The sequence below is a fragment of the Aspergillus terreus genome, genomic scaffold, assembly GCF_000149615.1.
Source record: "Aspergillus terreus NIH2624 scaffold_7 genomic scaffold, whole genome shotgun sequence".
In the NCBI taxonomy this organism is placed as follows: Eukaryota; Fungi; Ascomycota; class Eurotiomycetes; order Eurotiales; family Aspergillaceae; genus Aspergillus; species Aspergillus terreus.
The window spans coordinates 714,196-733,319 of record NT_165930.1 but is presented as its reverse complement, the minus strand read 5'-3'; the positions used below and the strand labels follow the sequence as shown (position 1 = coordinate 733,319).

The 19,124-nt window shown below is 54.3% G+C and overlaps 7 protein-coding genes across 7 annotated transcripts; 5 read left to right on the top strand and 2 right to left on the bottom strand.

Moving 5' to 3' along the window:
- Positions 1–893: 893 nt before the first annotated feature.
- ATEG_05192 (uncharacterized protein) lies at positions 894–2,839 on the top strand (the record flags this gene model as incomplete). The annotated part of the gene is made up of 3 exons (XM_001214370.1): positions 894–1,168; positions 1,240–1,853; positions 1,905–2,839. The coding sequence occupies 3 exons, from the start codon at positions 894–896 to the stop codon at positions 2,837–2,839; spliced, it is 1,824 nt and encodes a 607-aa protein (XP_001214370.1).
- Positions 2,840–3,450: 611 nt separating this feature from the next.
- On the top strand, positions 3,451–4,779 carry ATEG_05191 (Ras-GEF domain-containing protein; the record flags this gene model as incomplete). The annotated part of the gene is made up of 3 exons (XM_001214369.1): positions 3,451–4,107; positions 4,168–4,384; positions 4,442–4,779. The coding sequence occupies 3 exons, from the start codon at positions 3,451–3,453 to the stop codon at positions 4,777–4,779; spliced, it is 1,212 nt and encodes a 403-aa protein (XP_001214369.1).
- Positions 4,780–5,376: 597 nt separating this feature from the next.
- On the bottom strand, positions 5,377–7,253 carry ATEG_05190 (Hsp70 family protein; the record flags this gene model as incomplete). Its single annotated transcript, XM_001214368.1, has 5 exons — positions 5,377–5,733; positions 5,952–6,154; positions 6,301–6,370; positions 6,439–7,145; positions 7,199–7,253. The coding sequence occupies 5 exons, from the start codon at positions 7,251–7,253 to the stop codon at positions 5,377–5,379; spliced, it is 1,392 nt and encodes a 463-aa protein (XP_001214368.1).
- Positions 7,254–8,480: 1,227 nt separating this feature from the next.
- On the top strand, positions 8,481–9,496 carry ATEG_05189 (uncharacterized protein; the record flags this gene model as incomplete). The annotated part of the gene is made up of 2 exons (XM_001214367.1): positions 8,481–8,621; positions 8,681–9,496. 2 exons carry the CDS (start codon positions 8,481–8,483, stop codon positions 9,494–9,496), a joined length of 957 nt encoding a protein of 318 aa, XP_001214367.1.
- A 763-nt stretch (positions 9,497–10,259) lies between these two features.
- On the bottom strand, positions 10,260–12,104 carry ATEG_05188 (Auxin Efflux Carrier superfamily; the record flags this gene model as incomplete). The annotated part of the gene is made up of 4 exons (XM_001214366.1): positions 10,260–10,332; positions 10,384–11,612; positions 11,665–11,831; positions 11,897–12,104. The coding sequence occupies 4 exons, from the start codon at positions 12,102–12,104 to the stop codon at positions 10,260–10,262; spliced, it is 1,677 nt and encodes a 558-aa protein (XP_001214366.1).
- A 1,570-nt stretch (positions 12,105–13,674) lies between these two features.
- On the top strand, positions 13,675–15,620 carry pbs2 (mitogen-activated protein kinase kinase PBS2; the record flags this gene model as incomplete). The annotated part of the gene is made up of 2 exons (XM_001214365.1): positions 13,675–15,186; positions 15,255–15,620. The coding sequence occupies 2 exons, from the start codon at positions 13,675–13,677 to the stop codon at positions 15,618–15,620; spliced, it is 1,878 nt and encodes a 625-aa protein (XP_001214365.1).
- Positions 15,621–16,486: 866 nt separating this feature from the next.
- glr1 (glutathione-disulfide reductase GLR1) lies at positions 16,487–18,050 on the top strand (the record flags this gene model as incomplete). Its single annotated transcript, XM_001214364.1, has 3 exons — positions 16,487–16,638; positions 16,720–17,552; positions 17,617–18,050. The coding sequence occupies 3 exons, from the start codon at positions 16,487–16,489 to the stop codon at positions 18,048–18,050; spliced, it is 1,419 nt and encodes a 472-aa protein (XP_001214364.1).
- Positions 18,051–19,124: the final 1,074 nt, after the last annotated feature.

Below are 19,124 nucleotides of genomic sequence, written 5' to 3'. Positions count from 1 at the left end.
ACTTGCCATGACGAGCTACATACCCCATAAACATAACCTTTTACAGAAATTCTCATGTGATAGAACCTATCGCGTCCTAGTTGCTTTTCTTCGAGACGACCACCAACATCTTCGGCCTGAGAGTGATCAGGGCGAGCCTAATGAGCCCCTTACTGTCTATTTGAGGCGACCTGCTCAACACCCCACCAGAGTGGATGATACAGAAAAAAATCACACACATGTGATGGGACCTACATCATAAGGTGGCCCTAAGAAGGCTGTAATAATATGTTTGCCGGAGGACTCCTGGCCAAGATTCGGTGTTCCTTTCCTTTTTGGAATCATATCCGGCCTGTCCTCCTCAGCTCATCAACACCGTCATCCAATCGTAAGGCTATAGTCACATCCAACGAGGTGGGATGGGCCACGAACAGCCGAAATCGGGTGGACTCAAGGCCATGCAGAGGATGGCCCGAGACCAAACCATTAGTCAATGAGACAGTCAGCTCCTGCCGCTAAGCTCCTTTCGCCCAACGACACTAACCCAGCACAGCAAAACAGGCGGTCAATCGTCATTTGGGGTGCGTGAGAAGGGGTAGATGCGATTTATCTGACCCCACCCACGTTATCTGATCCGAGCCGATCAACCCTAAGCTTTCCGCTCCGGGTCTTGACCGACCGTTCTATTGGCGCTGACGTCCCCCTGGGCTCCCTCGTCGATCTACGGAGTACATCGGAAAGCGCGTCTTGTGCGAATATTTCACGGTGTTGCTTTTTCGACTCCGATAGTCGCAGTGGTGGTATTCCAAGATGTAATAATAAAGACAAGGCAGCTTCTGCTTTCTATAGACCACTTCCAGTATCTGAATATACACAAAATCGGACACACACACTCTGGACGTACTCCCGTCATCATGGGAGGCCTGAGTACAACTCGCGGCCGAAACGATACACACTTGGCTCAGACCATTGCAGAGGCCGGTTTCCGAGAGTCCAAGTATGAAGTGAGAGTGTCATCTCCTGGCACCACTCGCGAGAATCCGGACGGGTTCAGTATTGAGACACAAAAAGAACCTTCTTTTCAGAATCGGTTCAATGAAGTGACGCAAGGAGCCCCGGTTGGTGTTCAAAAGGCCGAAGCGGCTGCCCTCGCCTGGAGCAAGAAGACGGCCTATATGACCTATGTACTGTGAGTACAATTCCAAAGCGTCACGCACAGCTCTTTTATAGATTGCTAAGTCGCCATGCAACCGTCCTTAGTGTCTGGCTTTCTTTCTTCGTACTGGCCTTCCAGTCGTCTATCAGTACCAATGTCATCCATAACGCCTACGCATCCTTTGAGGTGGCCCCAGCCGTCAGTACCGCCAGCATTGTGGCCAGTGTCGTGAGTGGAGTAGTCAAACTTCCTGCAGCCAAGCTCTTGAACATCTGGGGTCGCACCGAGGGATTCCTCGTGTTCGTTGGGGTGTATCTCGTGGGACTGATCTTGTTGGCGGCTTGCAACGGCCCCAATGCTTATGCAGTAGGCTACGTTTTCTACTGGGTGGGTTACGACGCCATCTTCCTCATCTTGGATGTATTCATGGCAGATACATCCGGTCTACGCAACCGGGCCTTTGCGTTTGGATTCGCCAGCACTCCGTTCATCTGTACAGCATTCACCGGTCCGTTAGCAGCACAGTCGTTCATTGAACACGCTTCCTGGCGTTGGGCCTACGGCGCCTTTGCTGTTGTAACTCCGTTTATATTTCTCCCCTTGGCAGGAGTGTTCAAATTCTACCAGCGGAAAGCGGAAAGGATGTATATTTTCGCCCGCGAACCGAGTGGTCGTAATATGATGCAGTCTGTCGTTTACTATATAAATGAGTTTGACGGTACGATTTCTACCGTTCCTGCTATGATTCGATACTGAACTCGCTTTCTAGTCCTTGGCGCCCTCCTCCTCACGGCTGCATTTCTACTCCTCCTGCTCCCGTTCAGCCTCCAATCCTACGGCAAGGCAGAGTACAACAGCGCAGCATTCATCACCATGATCATCATTGGGTTTCTTCTTTTTTTTGTTTTCGGTGCCTGGGAGAGATACGGCGCTCGGTGCCCGTTCATTCAATTTCATCTGCTTAAAGATCGGACGGTGGTAGGGGCCTGCTGCGTTGCAGGCCTCTTGTTCTTCAGCTACTACGCTTGGGAGCTCTACTTCTACAACTTCTGCATGGTAGTGTACCAGTTGAGCATCGGTATGACCGGATACGTGGGCCAGATCTATAACGTCGGCTCCTGTTTTTGGTCTGCCATATTCGGCCTCATCGTCTACGCCACGAGACAATTCAAATACACCTGTCTGGGCTTTGGGCTCCCCTTGGTTCTGCTGGGGGCCGGACTGATGATCCACTTTCGGACCGCGGATGGTAGTATTGGCTACATAGTGATGTGCCAGATCTTTATCGCGTTCGGCGGTGGAACCCTAGTGATCGGCCAGGACATGGCTGTGATGGCGGCGTCCGACCGCGACGGGATCCCGATGATGTTGTCGATGATCGGACTGTCTTCGAGTCTGGGAGGAGCCATTGGATATGCGGTCTCTGCTGCGATTTACTCGAACACTTTTCCCTCGGCCCTGCGCCAGGCGCTTCCTGTAGGAAGCAAGTCGGATTATATGAAGATCTACCGCGGAGGCTATACCGCCCAGCTTGAGTATCCGGCTGGGTCTGCGGTTCGCCTCGCCATCAACGAGGCGTATGGAGAGTATATGAAATATGCGTGTATTACGGCCACGTGCGTGATGGCTTTGGGGATTCCTGCGATTGCAGTCTGGCGGAACTTCCGGGTGGACAAGAAGCAGAACAAGGGAGAGATGATGTGATTGTCTCTTTTTGTATATAGATATCCCGATACACCGTTGATGAATCGTAACCTGATAGAACACATACTCCGTATTGAGCAGCATCTGATCACTCGGGACTTTTCTTCCCATGTCCGTCATGCGCAGAGAGTGGAGAGAGAAAACACCTCAGCCCAGGTGGAGACGCTGATCATCTCGGTGATAAGATTGATAAAGCGATGTCGGAATTTCCTACTCCGTACTTCTCGAGGGGCTGTCACGGCTGCAAGATACTTACTACGGAGTAGGCATTCACTGACATCTCTCGTCACCAACCCTATGACTCGCTCGTCGCTAATGGGACCAACTCGACCCTTCTCTTCATCTCTCCCCCCTCAACGCAAGAGCAGAATACTATGGATGCACCATCCCACACGACATCGACCGGCGGCTACCACTCTCAACACCACCGGAAAGGCTCGACGCTCGACGCCGCGACGCTGCCGTGGTTCATGAAACTCGACTGCGACGACGACGAGATCATTTACGATGACGGACCACCGCAGACCGTCCGCGCAGGCACCCTCCCCGCGCTGGTCGAACAGTTGACGCGTCACGACCGTCTCGACGCCTCCTTCAACGAGACCTTTCTCATGACCTACCCGACCTTCGTGACGGCCCCCGAGCTCCTCGACGCCCTCCTCGGCCGCTTCTACATGCACGCCCCGCCGCAGCTCCGTCCCGCCGAGCTGGCCCTCTGGACCGCGCAGAAACAGCAGACGGTGCGGTTCCGCGTCGTCAACGTGCTCAAGACCTGGCTCGAGCGGTTCTGGATGGAGCCGCACGACGAGCCCACACAGGACTTCCTGCGGCACATGCGCGCCCAGATCCAAACCTCCGCCGCCATCATGGACATCCCCACCGCCGCGCAGCTGCTCACCGTCATCGAGAGCCGTCTACACGGCCAGGAGCTCATGCGCCGCCTCGTGTCACCGCCTACCACCCCCGCGCCCCAACCCGTCACCCCCAAGAACATGAAGAAGCTGAAGCTGCTCGACATCGACCCGACCGAGCTCGCGCGCCAGCTCACCATCATCGAATCGCGCCTCTACGCCCGCATCCAGCCGCGCGAGTGTCTCAAGAAAGCGTGGGGCGCGAAGACCGCCTCGCCCACGCACACCTCGACGGCCGTCAACGCCATGATCCTCCATTCCAACCGGTTGGCGAACTGGGTCGGCCAGCTCGTCCTCCAACACGATGAGATGAAGAAGCGCGTGTCCACCATTAAGCATTTCGTGACGGTGGCTGAGGTATCCCCTGCGTCCCCCTGTCGAACCCATTCAGTAACAAGGCTAAGGCTAAGGATGTAGAAATGCCGCGACCTCCACAACTACGCAACCATGATGTCCATCATCTCCGGCCTGGGCACCAGCCCCGTCTACCGACTCCACCGCACCTGGAGCCAGGTTAATCCGCGCATCCGCGCAACGCTCCAGGAGCTGCGCACGCTCATGGCCAGCGAGAAGAACTTTGCCCTGTACCGCGACACCCTGCGACGGACGAGTCCGCCGTGCGTGCCCTTCCTCGGTATGTCTCTGCCTCGCAGATTGTACCCGCCAGGTCCACTGACCTAAGCTCCTGCAGGGATCTACCTCACAGACCTGACCTTTATCGAGGACGGCATCCCAGATCTCGTCCAACCGGGAATGATCAATTTCAGCAAACGCGCCAAAACGGCCGAGATCCTGCACGACATGCAGCAGTACCAGAATATGCCGTACAGCCTCCAGCCCGTGGCGGAGCTCCAGGAGTTCGTGGTCCGCGGCATCCAAGCTGCCGGAGATGTCAACGAGATGTATGAGCGGAGCCTGCGGCTGGAGCCCCGGCAGATGCATGAGGAACGGGTCGTTCGGGGCGGGCCATATACCGCTACGGGGAGCCATATGAGCTCTGTGGTGATTGCCAGCATGGTGTTGCGATAGACAAGCTTACCCTCAAGTCAATTACGTTTCTTCTTAGACAATGGTCATATGAATTGGAGAGAACGGCGTCAGAGACATGCGAGATGATAGGGCCAGACAGGCATAACTCCATAGGGAATGCGAAGCAGCCAGGCGAGTCCGTCCACTAGACAGGATGACAAGACCAACCTCACGTTTAGAAAAATTCCAGTACCTGACTTCCAACACTCTGTCCCTGTGAAAATGCTTCGAAACGAAGCCGACCCGCGGCTCCATCAAAGGCCACCACGATTTTGCACTTGATGAGATACACGGCTCTTCCTTCCATCACATTAGAGTGAGGACTTCCCAGTTCTGCATGCGAGAAGTCACACCGGATGTGACAAGCTACCGCGACGCCTGCAGAGTATGTGCGTAAATAAAATGTACATGTATAAGCAAGAGGTGCATACCAGGATCACTCTCCTTGCGAGGAGCTTGCTCTGCATCAGAGCAGTAGACACGGACAAATCTGTACATGGGCTCCCCTTCACAGTAGAAGAATTCCAGAGGGTATGCCGCCTCAAATCCAAGTTCATACGGTTTACCCTTGAGGTACCGGCTCTCTCAGTATTGACTCTAGTCAAGTACTAGGGTCGAGCATACCTTTCGAAGCATCCAGGTCACTAAGCCAGCCACTCTCTTCCCATGATCAGGGTCAATGAAAATATCTTCCTCCTGATCCAAAGCCGGGTTAAAAGGACCGGTACCAGGAACGCCATAATGTCGGGGACAGAACCGATGGGATGGTGGCGGTGAGCCGATGCCCCAAAGCGCAGCACCCTCAGCGACGTTGAACCATCTGTACGCCACTGTCAGCTCATTGTGGGCGAGATGGATCCAAGGGGGCAGCAGTTGTACGGATTCAACATCGGGTGAACACTGATGTGCGTTGTATGTCTTGCGAAATTCGCGCTGATCCACTGCAATAGACATCTGTAAGTCGCGAATCCTCCAGTTAGAACGATTTTCTGGGTGGCAGTTAGTCTACATGCATCGGTACCAGAGAGACGTAGGGGAAGGGTACGTTGACCGCGAACTCGCCCAATTTTTCCTGGACAATCTGGAAATGCGTGTGTAGTAGCGTACATATCCCGTCAACGGCAGGAGTGAAGAACTTTTGAAAAGTTGGACTACTGTGGTCAGCAACGCACCATTGATAGCACATGGATATAAATCGTCGCCTGGAGTGATCCGTACCCGGGGATTTTCACGCGGCGCCGATGAGCATCATATACTTCAGGTCTGGGCTCATCAAGGATCATCTCAAGCTCCAGAAGAAACTCGTCACTGGGTCGTAAGATATCAAGATCCTCCTTGGCCCGGTGGAAGCTCCGCTTGAAGGCAGACCCCTCGCCTTTCTTGTGCAGGGGAAGGTTAGTAAAGGCCTTGCCGAATGTCACTGTCATCCAAGCATATAGCTCGCGGTCCACTGACGTTCCCCCACAGAGTGTCCCTGTACAGAGTCAACAATCATGCACGGATCTAAGATCATATGCTTACCGGTCCCGGCCGTAAGCTCGGTATACTGAATGTCCGCACGAGCTGACAAGATCTCATAGCATGCTACATCCTGCCAGGAATCAGCCAGGGAAGAATGCCCCAGGGTCATATCGTCAACTAGAACAATCGACCACCTACCACAGTACCGCCTCCGCAATCACAGATACAGACAACGTCTCTCCGCTGTTCACCAACGATTAGCGGGAACATGAGAGAGGAACATGAGAGAGGGAAATTGAGCAAGAAAACACTTGCCCTGAGTGAAATGTTGATGCGGCGTTCTGGAATTGACGCAAGAGAAGTCATGGCTGCGGCGGGCTCTGTTATCAGCGGCGAGAGTGTATCGCACGGCCTTTCCCTGCTTGGGCCGAAACTAGCACGAAACGCCTCCTCCCTGGTTGACATTCTAGCCGCCGTGGACCAGGTAGCGCGGAAAGTAAGTTGAAAATGAATTGTGCAATCCGCGAGTGGTCGATCTACTCGGCCTTGCAAGGTATCGAGTATGTGGCCACGGAGCTTTCTCAAGAAATCGCAGACGACCTGGCCAGGGGTTCTTCCCTCGGGACGCCTCATGATGCCCATGGCGACTGCCCCTTCCAAAGACCGATCGTAGTAACTATTGGGATTGAGCTCCGGGTTGAGCAGGAGCTTGAACCAGGAGAACATGGTCATTCCCGGTCGAACATCGGCGCCCCAGCAGTAAGGCTCGGACAACCCAGGGTTCTCATCTCGGTATGCGATGAGGCTTGGGATCGCGGGAATAAGAATGCGCTTGTCGTCTGTTTGTTCATAAACTTGGCTTATGTACGTCCTGGGCGATCTCCACAGGGCAACATATCGGAATTCTGTCTCATGGGTTAGCCGGTGACGGGACAACGCCTGGGTATGAAGGCAGTACTGGAATAGGTAGTTCCAAAGTCCACCCCGACGGCAATGTGGTTCTTATCAGCCATGTTCGTCTCACAGGGAATGTTTCCCTAGGGAGCAGCGTGTAAAAGAGTATCCGGGGGGGAGGGGGATTGCCCCGTACGGAGACGAATGGAGAGAGTAAATTGGTGATGACATACCGGTAACAGGGCAGAGATGCCTCTTTATAATCAATCGGGGGTTCTGCTCTAGAATTCTATAGCTTTATTCAGGACGTAGGGCATGTGCAGTGTCAGTAGAAGCTGTGTACAGTTGATGGAATGTCTTAGCTTGGTTGCATGATGTATTCCCACCGCTCGTTTGTCTGCATGATTCTGTTTCTAGCTTCCGATGCATATTGGAGGCGCTGGTCTCATGTCTTGGACCGGAAAACCACCGCTGCCCGAGACATTCTCTATTGGAGGGGCTTCGTTTCTCATCCCAGTGGTCCTGTTTCCTACCATACTCACATGAACATGGATCGCATCTTGGTCCAGCACTTTCCTGGCGCGGATTCAGGTATGACCAGCTGCAAGGCCAATACCCCATTGCCGAGAAGTGGCACAGAACGACCGGGTTTCCTGCACTGTTTGCTACCAGAAGCCCCCCTGATTCAGAGGAGTGGCATTTTGCTCACCTTCATCGGAACCGATGTTTGACACTGCAGACAAAGAGTCGTGGTGGCGCCAGGAAAGAAAGGAATTCAGCGTCCAGTACTCAACATCCAGAGATCTTCTCATAGAGCTGAAGCTTACGCTCAAAGAAAACGAACACTCAAAGGAGATGAACCACCGCGGGACGGAGTTGGAAGTATCCCTCCAAAGCATACGGCTCAAAGGCCATGAGTCCAGACGAGGAGTCTCGGGAGCGGACACCTTTCTGCAAACTGAAACACATGACGCAGTGAGTTCCAGTATTAGGTGAGTTGTCTGTTTTGGAGGCTTCCTGGTCTTTGTGCTATTTCTGGGCCTGTTCGTTGTCTGGCCGGAGCCGTCCAGGGCTCTCTGGAGAATCCTGTTCGTCCCAAACATAAAAGGGGGTATCGTCCGTTCTGGGTGAATTGAACATATCGAAAACTCATCCAGCACACATCAGTCACTGTTCCTATTGTCTCAGCCCACTCTTCGTTTCCGCTTTCCAACCCAGCCAACCATCATGTGCAAACGAAAGGGAGAGGAGCTATCCCACACCCAAGGCAAAAGGAATGCTAAGGATATGAACGTGAGTCCCAAGGCCCTCTTGATCTCTCAGGAACCATCACTGCTGCAGTGCAAATGGCTGATGGACTGCCGTCTCTGGATGGACAGGAGGACATGGTTGGATCACGCCCGAGCTCTCCTTCCAAACCCACAGTTGAGGATTGTCAGAAGATGGACAGCTACAAGGCTGATAAGCCTGATAATGATAGACGAACGGTATGTGACCTGACGAACTTCTGTGATGCCATACTCTGACAATGTCGGGTTCCTCATAGTTGCGAAGGTCGCCCCGCTTGAACAAAGACGTGGACAATGAGGGCTTGAACAAAGACGCTGACAACGAGAAAGCCGCCGCTTTCGAAAAAAGGAAAGCAGAGGTTATGAAGGAGCTTGAACTTTTCTGGGAGACCACCTGGGGCGGGAGACCAGAAAACTTCCCCTTGGTGCCCATAACAGAGGAAGACCTAAAACCGCCACCCCCGATCATGGACCTGGAAAAGTGCAATCTTAAGCTGGCCAGCATGTCCCCCCACGATCGGGCGATCTTTCTGGGGCATGAACCAGGGTCAAAAAATTACCGGCAGATGGTGAACCCAACGATGGAGGATCATGAGGAGATGTATGAGAAGTTTCGTGCAGACTACGGCCCTTGCTGTAACGGCAAATTTTTCCATGCGATGACCACGGAGGAGATCAACCAACACTTAGGTAGTATCTACATCTTCATCGATCAATTCGTGGGCCAGTATCTGATCAAGGACAACAAGATCATCGAGGAAAGACTCACTGGCGAACAAAAGGATCAGATCATCAGAAGCTTGCGCGGTTGGGCCCATCCTAGGACGTGGGAGGGCGCGGTGAAGCTCCTCCATCCGACCACAGCTGAACTGTTACCGGAAATCGTCGTTCGGACCATGATAGCCAAGCGGATCTATGAAGATATCCTGATGGATCCATTCTTCTGGCTCGACGATGAAGGCGGCCAGGTGGCCACCCAACGCCCATGCGACAAGCTATTCTATCCTTCGTACACCGAGATGACGAACCTGTACCACTGGTTCAAACGAGGTACGTCTCCCGATACAGATTGAGTGCGATGGCCCCTGACTTGTATCTCAAAAAAGTCACACCCGACGATGAAGACTGGGTGCATCGGTGGACGGCCGTTGCGGTCCGATGTCTGGTCGGTACCAGTATTCTTACGAGCGCCTATCCACCCCTTGGGAAACAGATGCTGGAGCGGAGGTCGGCCAAACTTGAAGAGCTGAAGGCGGATCTGATGCGGCAACTTCAACCCTTTCTCATCGACTATGAAGAGGGCTCGGAGGAAATGGGATTCCAAAAGCTCCGGCTCCGGCAAATCTTCGATACGATCCACGATCTTCACCTAGGCGTATGGGTCTCCGAATCGTGGCTCGAGTACAGCCAATCTTCTCACCTGGGACCATACTGTGAGGATCACCCAGACATGGAGTTGGCCACAGTACAGAGGCCGGAGCACTACGATCGCAAGGAGATAAATGATCCGCTGCCGGAGAATCGAGGTGTTCTCTTTATGTTGCTACCGTCCGTGACCAGGCAGACGCACATCAAGTTCGAGGACCGGATTACTGAGAAAATCCAAAAGGCATCGGTGGTCGTCACTAGGGACACTTACTGGATGGAATTATGACGGTGGAGGAGAGGTCGGCCTTAGGGATTAGCTACTGGAAGATAGGTCATATTGTAGCCTCGCCGAATGCACGTTGGCGCGGGAAATCTCGTTCAGATATGATCACTGAATACGCTAAGCTACACCCAAACGCCAAACCATACCAATAATAATACACATGAACAAGTGTCATTCCACATATCTTAGGAAGCAGCGGTGGCCCACTCCACGACCTCCAAGGCGCACATGACCAGAACAAGGGTCGAAGGCAGAATCCTAGATCAGTTAGCCATGAACAGTACCTGGCATTCTTCCTATGAGACTCACCAGACAACATAACTTTGAAACAGCAGCTTCGACATCGCCCCGATGTAGACGTTATTGATCTGGCAGATTTGGGCCAGCTGCAGGGCGGATGGGGCACCCGTAAGCAGGAAGCAGACGATGATGAAGATCGGATCATCCAAGATACTGACGGGCACGTATTTTGCGAGTAAGGCAAGCAAAGGGGTCATGAGCAGCGTGGGGAGAAGCATGCGGGCCACCAGCGAGGCAACAATGAGCTTACGCTCTTCTTTCGGGTGTTCCAAATCCTGGCGTGCCTCTTCCGGCAGCGTATTACGCTCCAAATTTGCTCCCAACACCACCAGAATCAAAGGGACGGCAACTTGGCCGTTTTGACCAATGGCTCGCGTCACAGAGTTATTCACAAAAGTGCCTTCGTTGAAGAAAATGCGCTGCAGCGAGGGCACGGACGCCACCACAATGGAGACCAGCATTGCCCAGAGAGGCGGGTTCATGAACGCCCAGACGCCGCGAACAAATCGCCGGAGGGCTCCCCAGCAGGCTGAGCTGGACTTCTGTAGACCGGTTGGAAGTCTTCGGAACAGGGCGTCCGTCCGCTTCTCCCAGCCTTTCGCAAAACGACCGGCCAGACGGTGTGCGTAGGCCTTCGATTTGGAGAAGAGACCCGACCCAGTGGAAGATTCTGCGTCCGGAACTTCCACATTGGGGAAGCACAGGATATCCCCACGAGAGCTCTGTCTCGGCAAAAAAGGTCCATTGGGAGGGGGGCCAAGTACGGGGGGTGAGTTGTCGTCGCCATTGGCAGCATCCTGAGGGGCCAGCTTCGTGTACGAGTAAGTGCGCGTGGTCACTGGTGTCTGATCTCCGGAAAGAAATCCGTCCGAGTTTCGAGAGCAGCCCGTCTGAGAGTGCTCCGACAGGTCATCGGAGCTCCCGCGGGTGCAAACCAGGGGCTCGTCGGGTTCAACCTCGTCCGGATTGTCAGTGTAGCGCTCATGGCCGGGCTCAATTCCGAGCACCACCCGTTCTCCTTCCTCCAGATAACGGTCTCGAGGAGCCAAGAGCACATGATAACCCCAGCTCCAACGGACGAGTTGACCTAGTTGTTGAAAGATGAGAAGGTATAGGATGCCTCGTGCGGCAACCTCGTCGTCGTTGTCGTTGGGGACCCGGTCCCAGTGAAGACCTTTGAGAGTTTGCGAAAGTGACATGACGAGGGAAATGGGAAGCGAGTTTGAGTTACCGAAGACCTGTATCAGAGTGAGCGGGACTAGCCTGCGCCTCATGCAGAGTCATACGCACCGCCATGGCCGTTACAAAGTTCGCAGCCCTTTTTTTCAAGCGAAAGCATCGAGAGACGGTAAAGGCACACATATAGGAGACGAAGGTTTGAACGACGAAAATCAAGGGGATGATGGCGAGATCGGAGAGTTTCTCAGCTGTCAGTTGGGACCCCAGCTTGGTGAAGACTAAGCCAGAGAAGGTAATTAGCGAGGCGACTCTCAGCTCAACTGAGAATGGAACGTCGACATACTCAGGCATGGGGTAAATAACATGACGTTTAAGTTGGCCACCAACTTCTGAGCATCGGCGTCGAACATGCCATGTCTTGCCGCAATGTACCCCGGGAGACTGACACAGACGACCTCGAGGACGGCCTCGAAGACGAGAAGGACGAGGTGAAAGAAGGAGGGATGGCTTGAATGAGGTCCATTCTGGAGGAGTTCGGAGGCGGGGCCCATTGGGAACTGGGAAGAGGTCAAGGTCCGTCGGACATTTTGTTGAAAGGAGCTCGGGGCGGTAAAGATGGCCATGAACAAGCGGGTTGTCGCAGAGAAGGAGGTCGGATGGGCTTCGGATAATGATCAATCGTCTGCTAGGGAAGGAATCAACATGAATACATAGCTATATTCATGATCGGGTTGATCAGATCAGGGCGGCTAGAGCTAGGTACCTACCTTGGTTGTTTGGTATGTCGTGATCAGGCAGGCGGTGGGAAAGGGAGATATTAACACTCAATGGACCTATGGACCTATTGGGACTATGGGACCTCAATGGGACGAGAGTGGATCAAGGTAGAGTAATAGAGTAATTGTTGAGATGGGGAAGGAGAAAAATGGAGGAGAAAGGGGGTGAATGGATGAATGAATGAATGGGAAGAAATTCTGCTGAAGATGACGTGCCACTGCCCCGGATGGCGGTGATTCTTGATCTCAGCATGATGGAAGGGTCCGCCCGCTGATAGGGTCGATAAGTCGCCGTCGATCAAGTACAGTTAGTACGGAGTACCTCCCTAGGTAGTTTTAGTTTATCATGCTCATGATCATTGTGCTTGGACTTTTGAATAAACAGTCGATTAGGAAGGAGACTTTACAATACGCAAATGAGGATCGTGCTAAACCACCTACGCCGTACTCAGCTATGATCTAGGATCATAGTTACTCTGTATACACGATCTGCAGGTGGCAAATCTAGGCAGACAAAATCTCCCGACTGTGGCGACACCCGAACTCGTGGCTGCAAAACGGTTGATCCACGATGGAACCGGCTGGCTGGACGATTGGCTGGGTTGTTTTCCAGCCGATGAATGCCTATCTACTTCCTAGTTAGTTACCTAGGTACCTTTGGTAGGTACAAGGTATACTAGGTAGTAGGTACTCTGGTGTAGATCCTTTGTAGTAAGGGCCTACTACATAGTACTACTGTATGATAGGTGCGTATAGGTACGTATGTAGTACACTTCGTAGGAACCTACCATCAAGATCAGGAGAAGAATTCAGCAAAGACAAGGAATCCGTCAAGATTGATGTAATTAAAACGATCCTCTCTTATTAACAGACAGTCACGTTGAGTCAACTCCGAATAATCAAGCATCCTGGTGATCCGTGTGGTTTTGCCTTCCCCCCCCCCAAACTCTTCCGTCCGTCCATCTCCCCCACTATTATTCTTCTACCTCTCTCTCTCTCTCTCACTCTCTTCCCTTTTCTCCCTCCTCCCTTCTTCCAGAACCCCCCAGCCTTTCTTTCTTTCCTTCTTTCCACCGGACTCTCTCCCTCCCATCTCCTCGATGTTCCCACCTCATTAGAGACCACCGCCGTTCTAGTTTCATTCCTTTTTTATTCGATCGTTCTCCCTCCCGGTAATGGCCTGAGTGCTGCCCCGCGTCCAGACGAACCGAACGAACCCTCACCCTGTCGGGGCAATCTGGACATCCAATCCATCCTCTAGGCCTACTCAGATCTCCTCCTCCATCCCCTGGAGCGCCGTACCTCGTTTTGTCCAACAAGAACCTCGTGACCCCATCCGGTTACCATGTCCGCCGACAGGGACCCTCTTACCGATCTCGATCGGGACTCCAAGTCCGATCACACCGACGATGACCTCTCACCCTCGGTCACGACCCCTCCCACTGCCATACCGTCTCTCCGGCCGACCCCCGATCAGTCTACAGGGATCACTGCGTCGTCCACCCACCTTGGTCAAATCAATGCCGCGCGACATGGGACGGTGCCCTCCCCCCGTCCACAGGCCTCCATGAGCGGGGCCGCCCAGGGGGGGCTGAATCAGGATATTTTGGCGAAAATGAAGGCATTCTCCCTTTCCCGACAGGGGGCTCCGCCGACCTTACCCCATACTGTTTCCACCGGCGCCGTCCCAAAAACGCCCCCGACTGGTCCCAGTCCAGGTGCCCGCTCGCCCTCCGTCGTCAATGGCCCCCTCGCTGGTGCCTTGGCAGGCCGTCTCCCCCCCGGTGCTCGCCCGCAGACGAAGAACTGGGTGTCTTCGCCTTCTATCCCAGGCAAGGCCCCCAGCCCGACCCCGACGAAACCAGGAGGGCTTGCGGCGAAACGGATGAAGCCCGGTCTTAAGCTCTCGGATGCGGCGGGGCCGAATGGTGCGTCTGGGAACCAGTCGCCGGCAAATGATGCGGATGGTCAGACAGAGACCGCGTTCTCGAAGTATTCGGAATTTATCGATACCAAGACGGGGACATTGAACTTCAAAAACAAGGCGATCCTCCACGGGGGCGGGATCGAGTTTTCCTCGGGCCACAGCTTCAATATCTCGCTGGACGAAGTCGATCGCTTGGATGAGTTAGGCAAGGGCAACTATGGAACTGTCTACAAAGTCCGCCACAGTCGTCCGCATATGCGAAAACCGGGCATGGGGCTGAGCGGCATCGTGAGTCGGCCGGCCGGGTCGGACTCGACATCGGACTCGCCCCAGGACAGCCTCTCCGGGGTGATTATGGCGATGAAGGAGATTCGCCTCGAGTTGGATGAAAACAAGTTCGCGCAGATCATCATGGAGCTGGAAATCCTCCACCGCTGCGTTTCACCCTTCATCATCGACTTCTACGGCGCCTTCTTCCAGGAAGGGGCGGTATATATCTGCGTGGAATATATGGACGGCGGGTCGATCGACAAGCTGTACAAGGAAGGCGTGCCAGAGAATATCCTTCGCAAGGTCGCGCTGTCGACGGTGATGGGCCTCCGCACGCTGAAAGAGGACCATAACATCATCCATCGCGACGTGAAACCGACAAATATCCTGGTCAACACCCGGGGACAGATCAAGATCTGCGATTTTGGCGTCAGTGGAAACTTGGTGGCCAGTATCGCGAAAACGAACATCGGTTGCCAGAGCTACATGGCCCCCGAGCGGATTGCCGGTGGTGGCGTACAGCAATCGGGAGCCGGCGGCGGCGGCACCTACAGTGTGCAGAGCGACATCTGGAGTTTAGGATTGAGCATTATCGAATGTGCTATCGGTCGATACCCCTACCCGCCGGAGACCTTCAACAATATCTTCAGCCAGCTGCATGTGAGTATCACTTGGTCAGGAATGCGGACAATCCGCCGTGTAGGACAGTACTGATATATTTGCCCTAGGCTATCGTCCACGGCGATCCGCCGACTCTCCCCGAATCCGGGTACTCGGATGAGGCACATGCCTTTGTCCGCGCGTGTCTGGACAAGAATCCCGCCAACCGGCCCTCCTATTCCATGCTCCTCCGCCATCCCTGGCTTGCACCGTTGATGCAACCCCCGGCTGCCGATGGGGATGATACAGGCACGGATGCTTCGTCAGCGACAGAGGATCAGGAAGTGGCCGACTGGGTCAAGGAAATGTTGAGCCGCCAGGCGCGTGGCCTCCTCCACGACGGCGACAAGCCCGCGCTTCATGCCGTAGCCTTGGATGCTGTTCCTGGAAGCCCTCTTTTGGACGACCCTGCGTCGATCTCGCTGCCATCTTAGTGGGGGTTAGTCTCACTTTCGATTCACGGTCATTTACGAATACCTTAGCGTGGCACTCTCGCATCTCTCACACTTCTTCTTTCTCATTTACGGGTTATATATGGTGCCTTCCCCTGAGTTCTGAAGACATTGATGAGCTTCTGTCCTGGCGCTGGCGTTCTCGCCATGGATTTTGTTTCCTGTCTGTTTAGTTTCTTCATATATCGATTCCCTTGTATGTGGTGATGTGGAATGGCGGTTGGATCTAGAGGCCGTTTAGGGTGTAGTTATATTTCGATGACCAATCGCATCCTGGATGCAGTCGCCGAAGTCGTCCACTTCGGCGGTCCATGAACGGAGGAATTTCACAAAGGTAGAAAAACGAAGATGTGGATGCGTAGAGGGTCCTAGCGAAGCGTAGAGATCCGATCGATCAATTGCCCAGCTAGAGTGGCCCACGGGTTCTAGTCCTTGGGGATTATTTATTACTATTATTAATCCCCGGCGGACTGACGTGATTTGTAACCGTCATCGACTGTTCTTCGCCGGCTTTCTGCATTCCCCTCCCCCCTCTCAGCTTTCGCCTTCTCTCCCTCTCCGACCATCACGCCCTCTCCATGGTTCCCCGTTCTTCCCTCCGTCCCTTTCTAGTCCAGTCTCTAAAGACCCGGCGTATCCAGCTCCCCTCTTCCTGTCCGGCCCGCGTTTCTCTTTCCGTCCCCAAGTCGCTCTCCACGACTGCTCGCCGCAGCCCTCTTCTCTGCAGTGACCGGCGAATCGCCCTGGATTCCTCATCGTCTGTCGTCACTTCGACCCCCTCTGGATCCCGACTTGCCTCGCTCACCCGGCACTTCTCCTCGACCCCTGCACCCGCCGAGTCCAGCACCATGCCTCCTGTGCAGACGCAACAGTATGACTACATCGTTCTAGGCGGTGGTAGCGGTGGTAGTGGTAGCGCACGCCGTGCGGCCGGTTGGTACAAGGCCAAGACGCTGATTGTGGAGAGTGGCCGGTCTGGTGGTACCTGTGTCAACGTTGGGTGAGTGCGATCGATCGGTCCCTGACGCGCGGATGGGGTCACCGCACAAACACGGAAGCGCTGGAGCTAACAATTATGAAGCTGCGTTCCCAAGAAGATGACCTGGAACTTTGCCACCGTGAATGAAACCCTCCACGCGGCCCAACACTACGGTTACGACGTCCCGAACGATGTCAAGGTCAACTACCGCTACTTCAAGGACATCCGTGACGCAACCATCAAGCGACTGAACGGCATCTACGAGCGCAACTGGGACCGCGAAGGCATTGACCTCGTCCACGGCCGCGCCAGCTTCGTCGAGCCCAAGACCATCGAGGTGACGCTGGAGGATGGCAGCAAGGCACGGTACACAGCGCCGCACATCCTAATCGCCACCGGTGGCTACCCCATCGTCCCGAACATTAAGGGGGCCGAGCACGGCATTACCAGTGATGGTTTCTTCGAAATTGAAGAGCTCCCGCCCAAGCTGGCGGTCGTCGGCGCGGGCTACATCGCCGTCGAACTGGCTGGTGTCATGGGCACAGTCGGCGTCGACACCCACATGTTCATCCGCGGAGAGCGGTTCCTGCGCAAGTTCGACCCCATGATCCAGCAAACCATGACCGATCGGTACGAGGCCGTCGGCATCACTCTGCACAAGCACCACGCCGGTTTCAAGGAGGTGCAGCTGCTGCGCGACGGCAAGGGTAAAGATAAGCTGCTCAAGCTGATCGGTCACGACGGCTCCGAGATGGAGGTCAACGAGCTGCTGTGGGCCATCGGACGCGCCCCCGAGGTCAAGGACCTGAACCTCGGCGTGACGGGCATCCAGCTGAACAAGACCGGTCACATCGTCGTCGACGAGTACCAGAACACGAGTGTGGATGGCATCTACGCCCTGGGCGATGTGACCGGCCATGCCGAACTGACTCCTGGTGCGTGTTTTTCTTGAACCTTCTCTCCGCGTTACCCATGTCGTATTTACTAACGAAATTGCAGTCGCCATCGCTGCTGGTCGCCAGCTGGGTAACCGGTTGTTCGGCCCTCCCGAACTCAAGGACTCCAAGTTGTCGTACGACAACATCCCGACGGTGGTGTTTGCCCACCCGGAAGTTGGCACCGTGGGACTGACGGAGCCGGAGGCCCGTCAACGCTACGGTGACGAGAACATCAAGGTCTACCACACCAAGTTCACGGCGATGTACTACGACGTGATGCCGGCGGAGGAGAAGAAGAAGAACCCGACCGAGTTCAAGCTGGTGTGCGCGGGGCCGGAGGAGAAGGTGGTCGGGCTGCACATCCTGGGACTTGGCGTGGGCGAGATGCTGCAGGGCTTTGGCGTGGCGGTCAAGATGGGCGCGACCAAGCGCGACTTTGACAGCTGCGTGGCGATTCACCCGACCAGTGCGGAGGAGCTCGTGACGCTGCGGTAGATTCTTAGACTGGAATGAATCTGTATTTATGTCTTGCGGATAGATAGACCGATATCAGGTAGCGCTGTGGATAGGAAGAACGGGCTGGTGTATTACTTATCAGATATGCAGGACAATATTGACTAGTGTGGATATATGCAGCCCTGACTGCGGAACTGTAATCGACTATTCTGCATTTTCCAACAGACACTTGGATTGATTAACAATATTGACGCGAGAATCATCGGTGGTACAGTCCAGCCTGTTGAACCACGCGACAGATGTATGGGTATCAGGTATTTATTCACAGACAAAGGAAAGAAAGAGATGAAAGAACGGCATAGCGAAGCAGGGTATATTGCCAAAAAAACAAAAGACAAGAGACCCAGTACCGGGAATTGTTCGCTTGCATATCTGCATGGAACGTACGTGTTAACCCCGCCATGCAGAACTGGTCTCCGTCCTAGACCAAAGCGACGCATCCCGCTGAGCAGCAGAGTCTACCTAGGTATCTCTGGATCCATTTTCGGCATTTCTAGGTCATGTCATGCGATGGACCGGGGTTGTTGTGGGATGATCCCAGCCGAGGGGGACATGTTCAACCATCTTGAATATATGTATCGAGATTCCTCTGGACAGGAGCAGGTCGGGGTTGGTCCCGTCCTTACTCTGTACGGAGTAGACGCAGGGTGGCTGGAGATGTACAATAGTGGGACGGGAGGGCTGTTGAACCGGGTGGGGCGGTGAGGGGTGTTCATCACGGTAGAGTCGGATTTAGTGTCGACTAGACGGGGATAGATAACGAGTATGGTATGCCGGAATGGCGGATAAACCGCGGGCGCAGAGGACGAGGGAGGAGAGATCGATGGTAATTGTTGAGATGGCGAGAGAGAGGAGATCGGATCAGTTGACATAGACCATGACTGCGAAGGAGATCAGGCAGAAGCAGAGCGGAATGTAGACCCTCCGGTCCATGTTGGTGGGATCGGAGGATGTGGCTGAGGAACGAGAGTGGTTGGAGCGAGAGGAGGACTTGGAGGACTTGTGCGCCCATCATACTTATGGTTGTTGATTCCTGTCTCGGATTGTACCTGT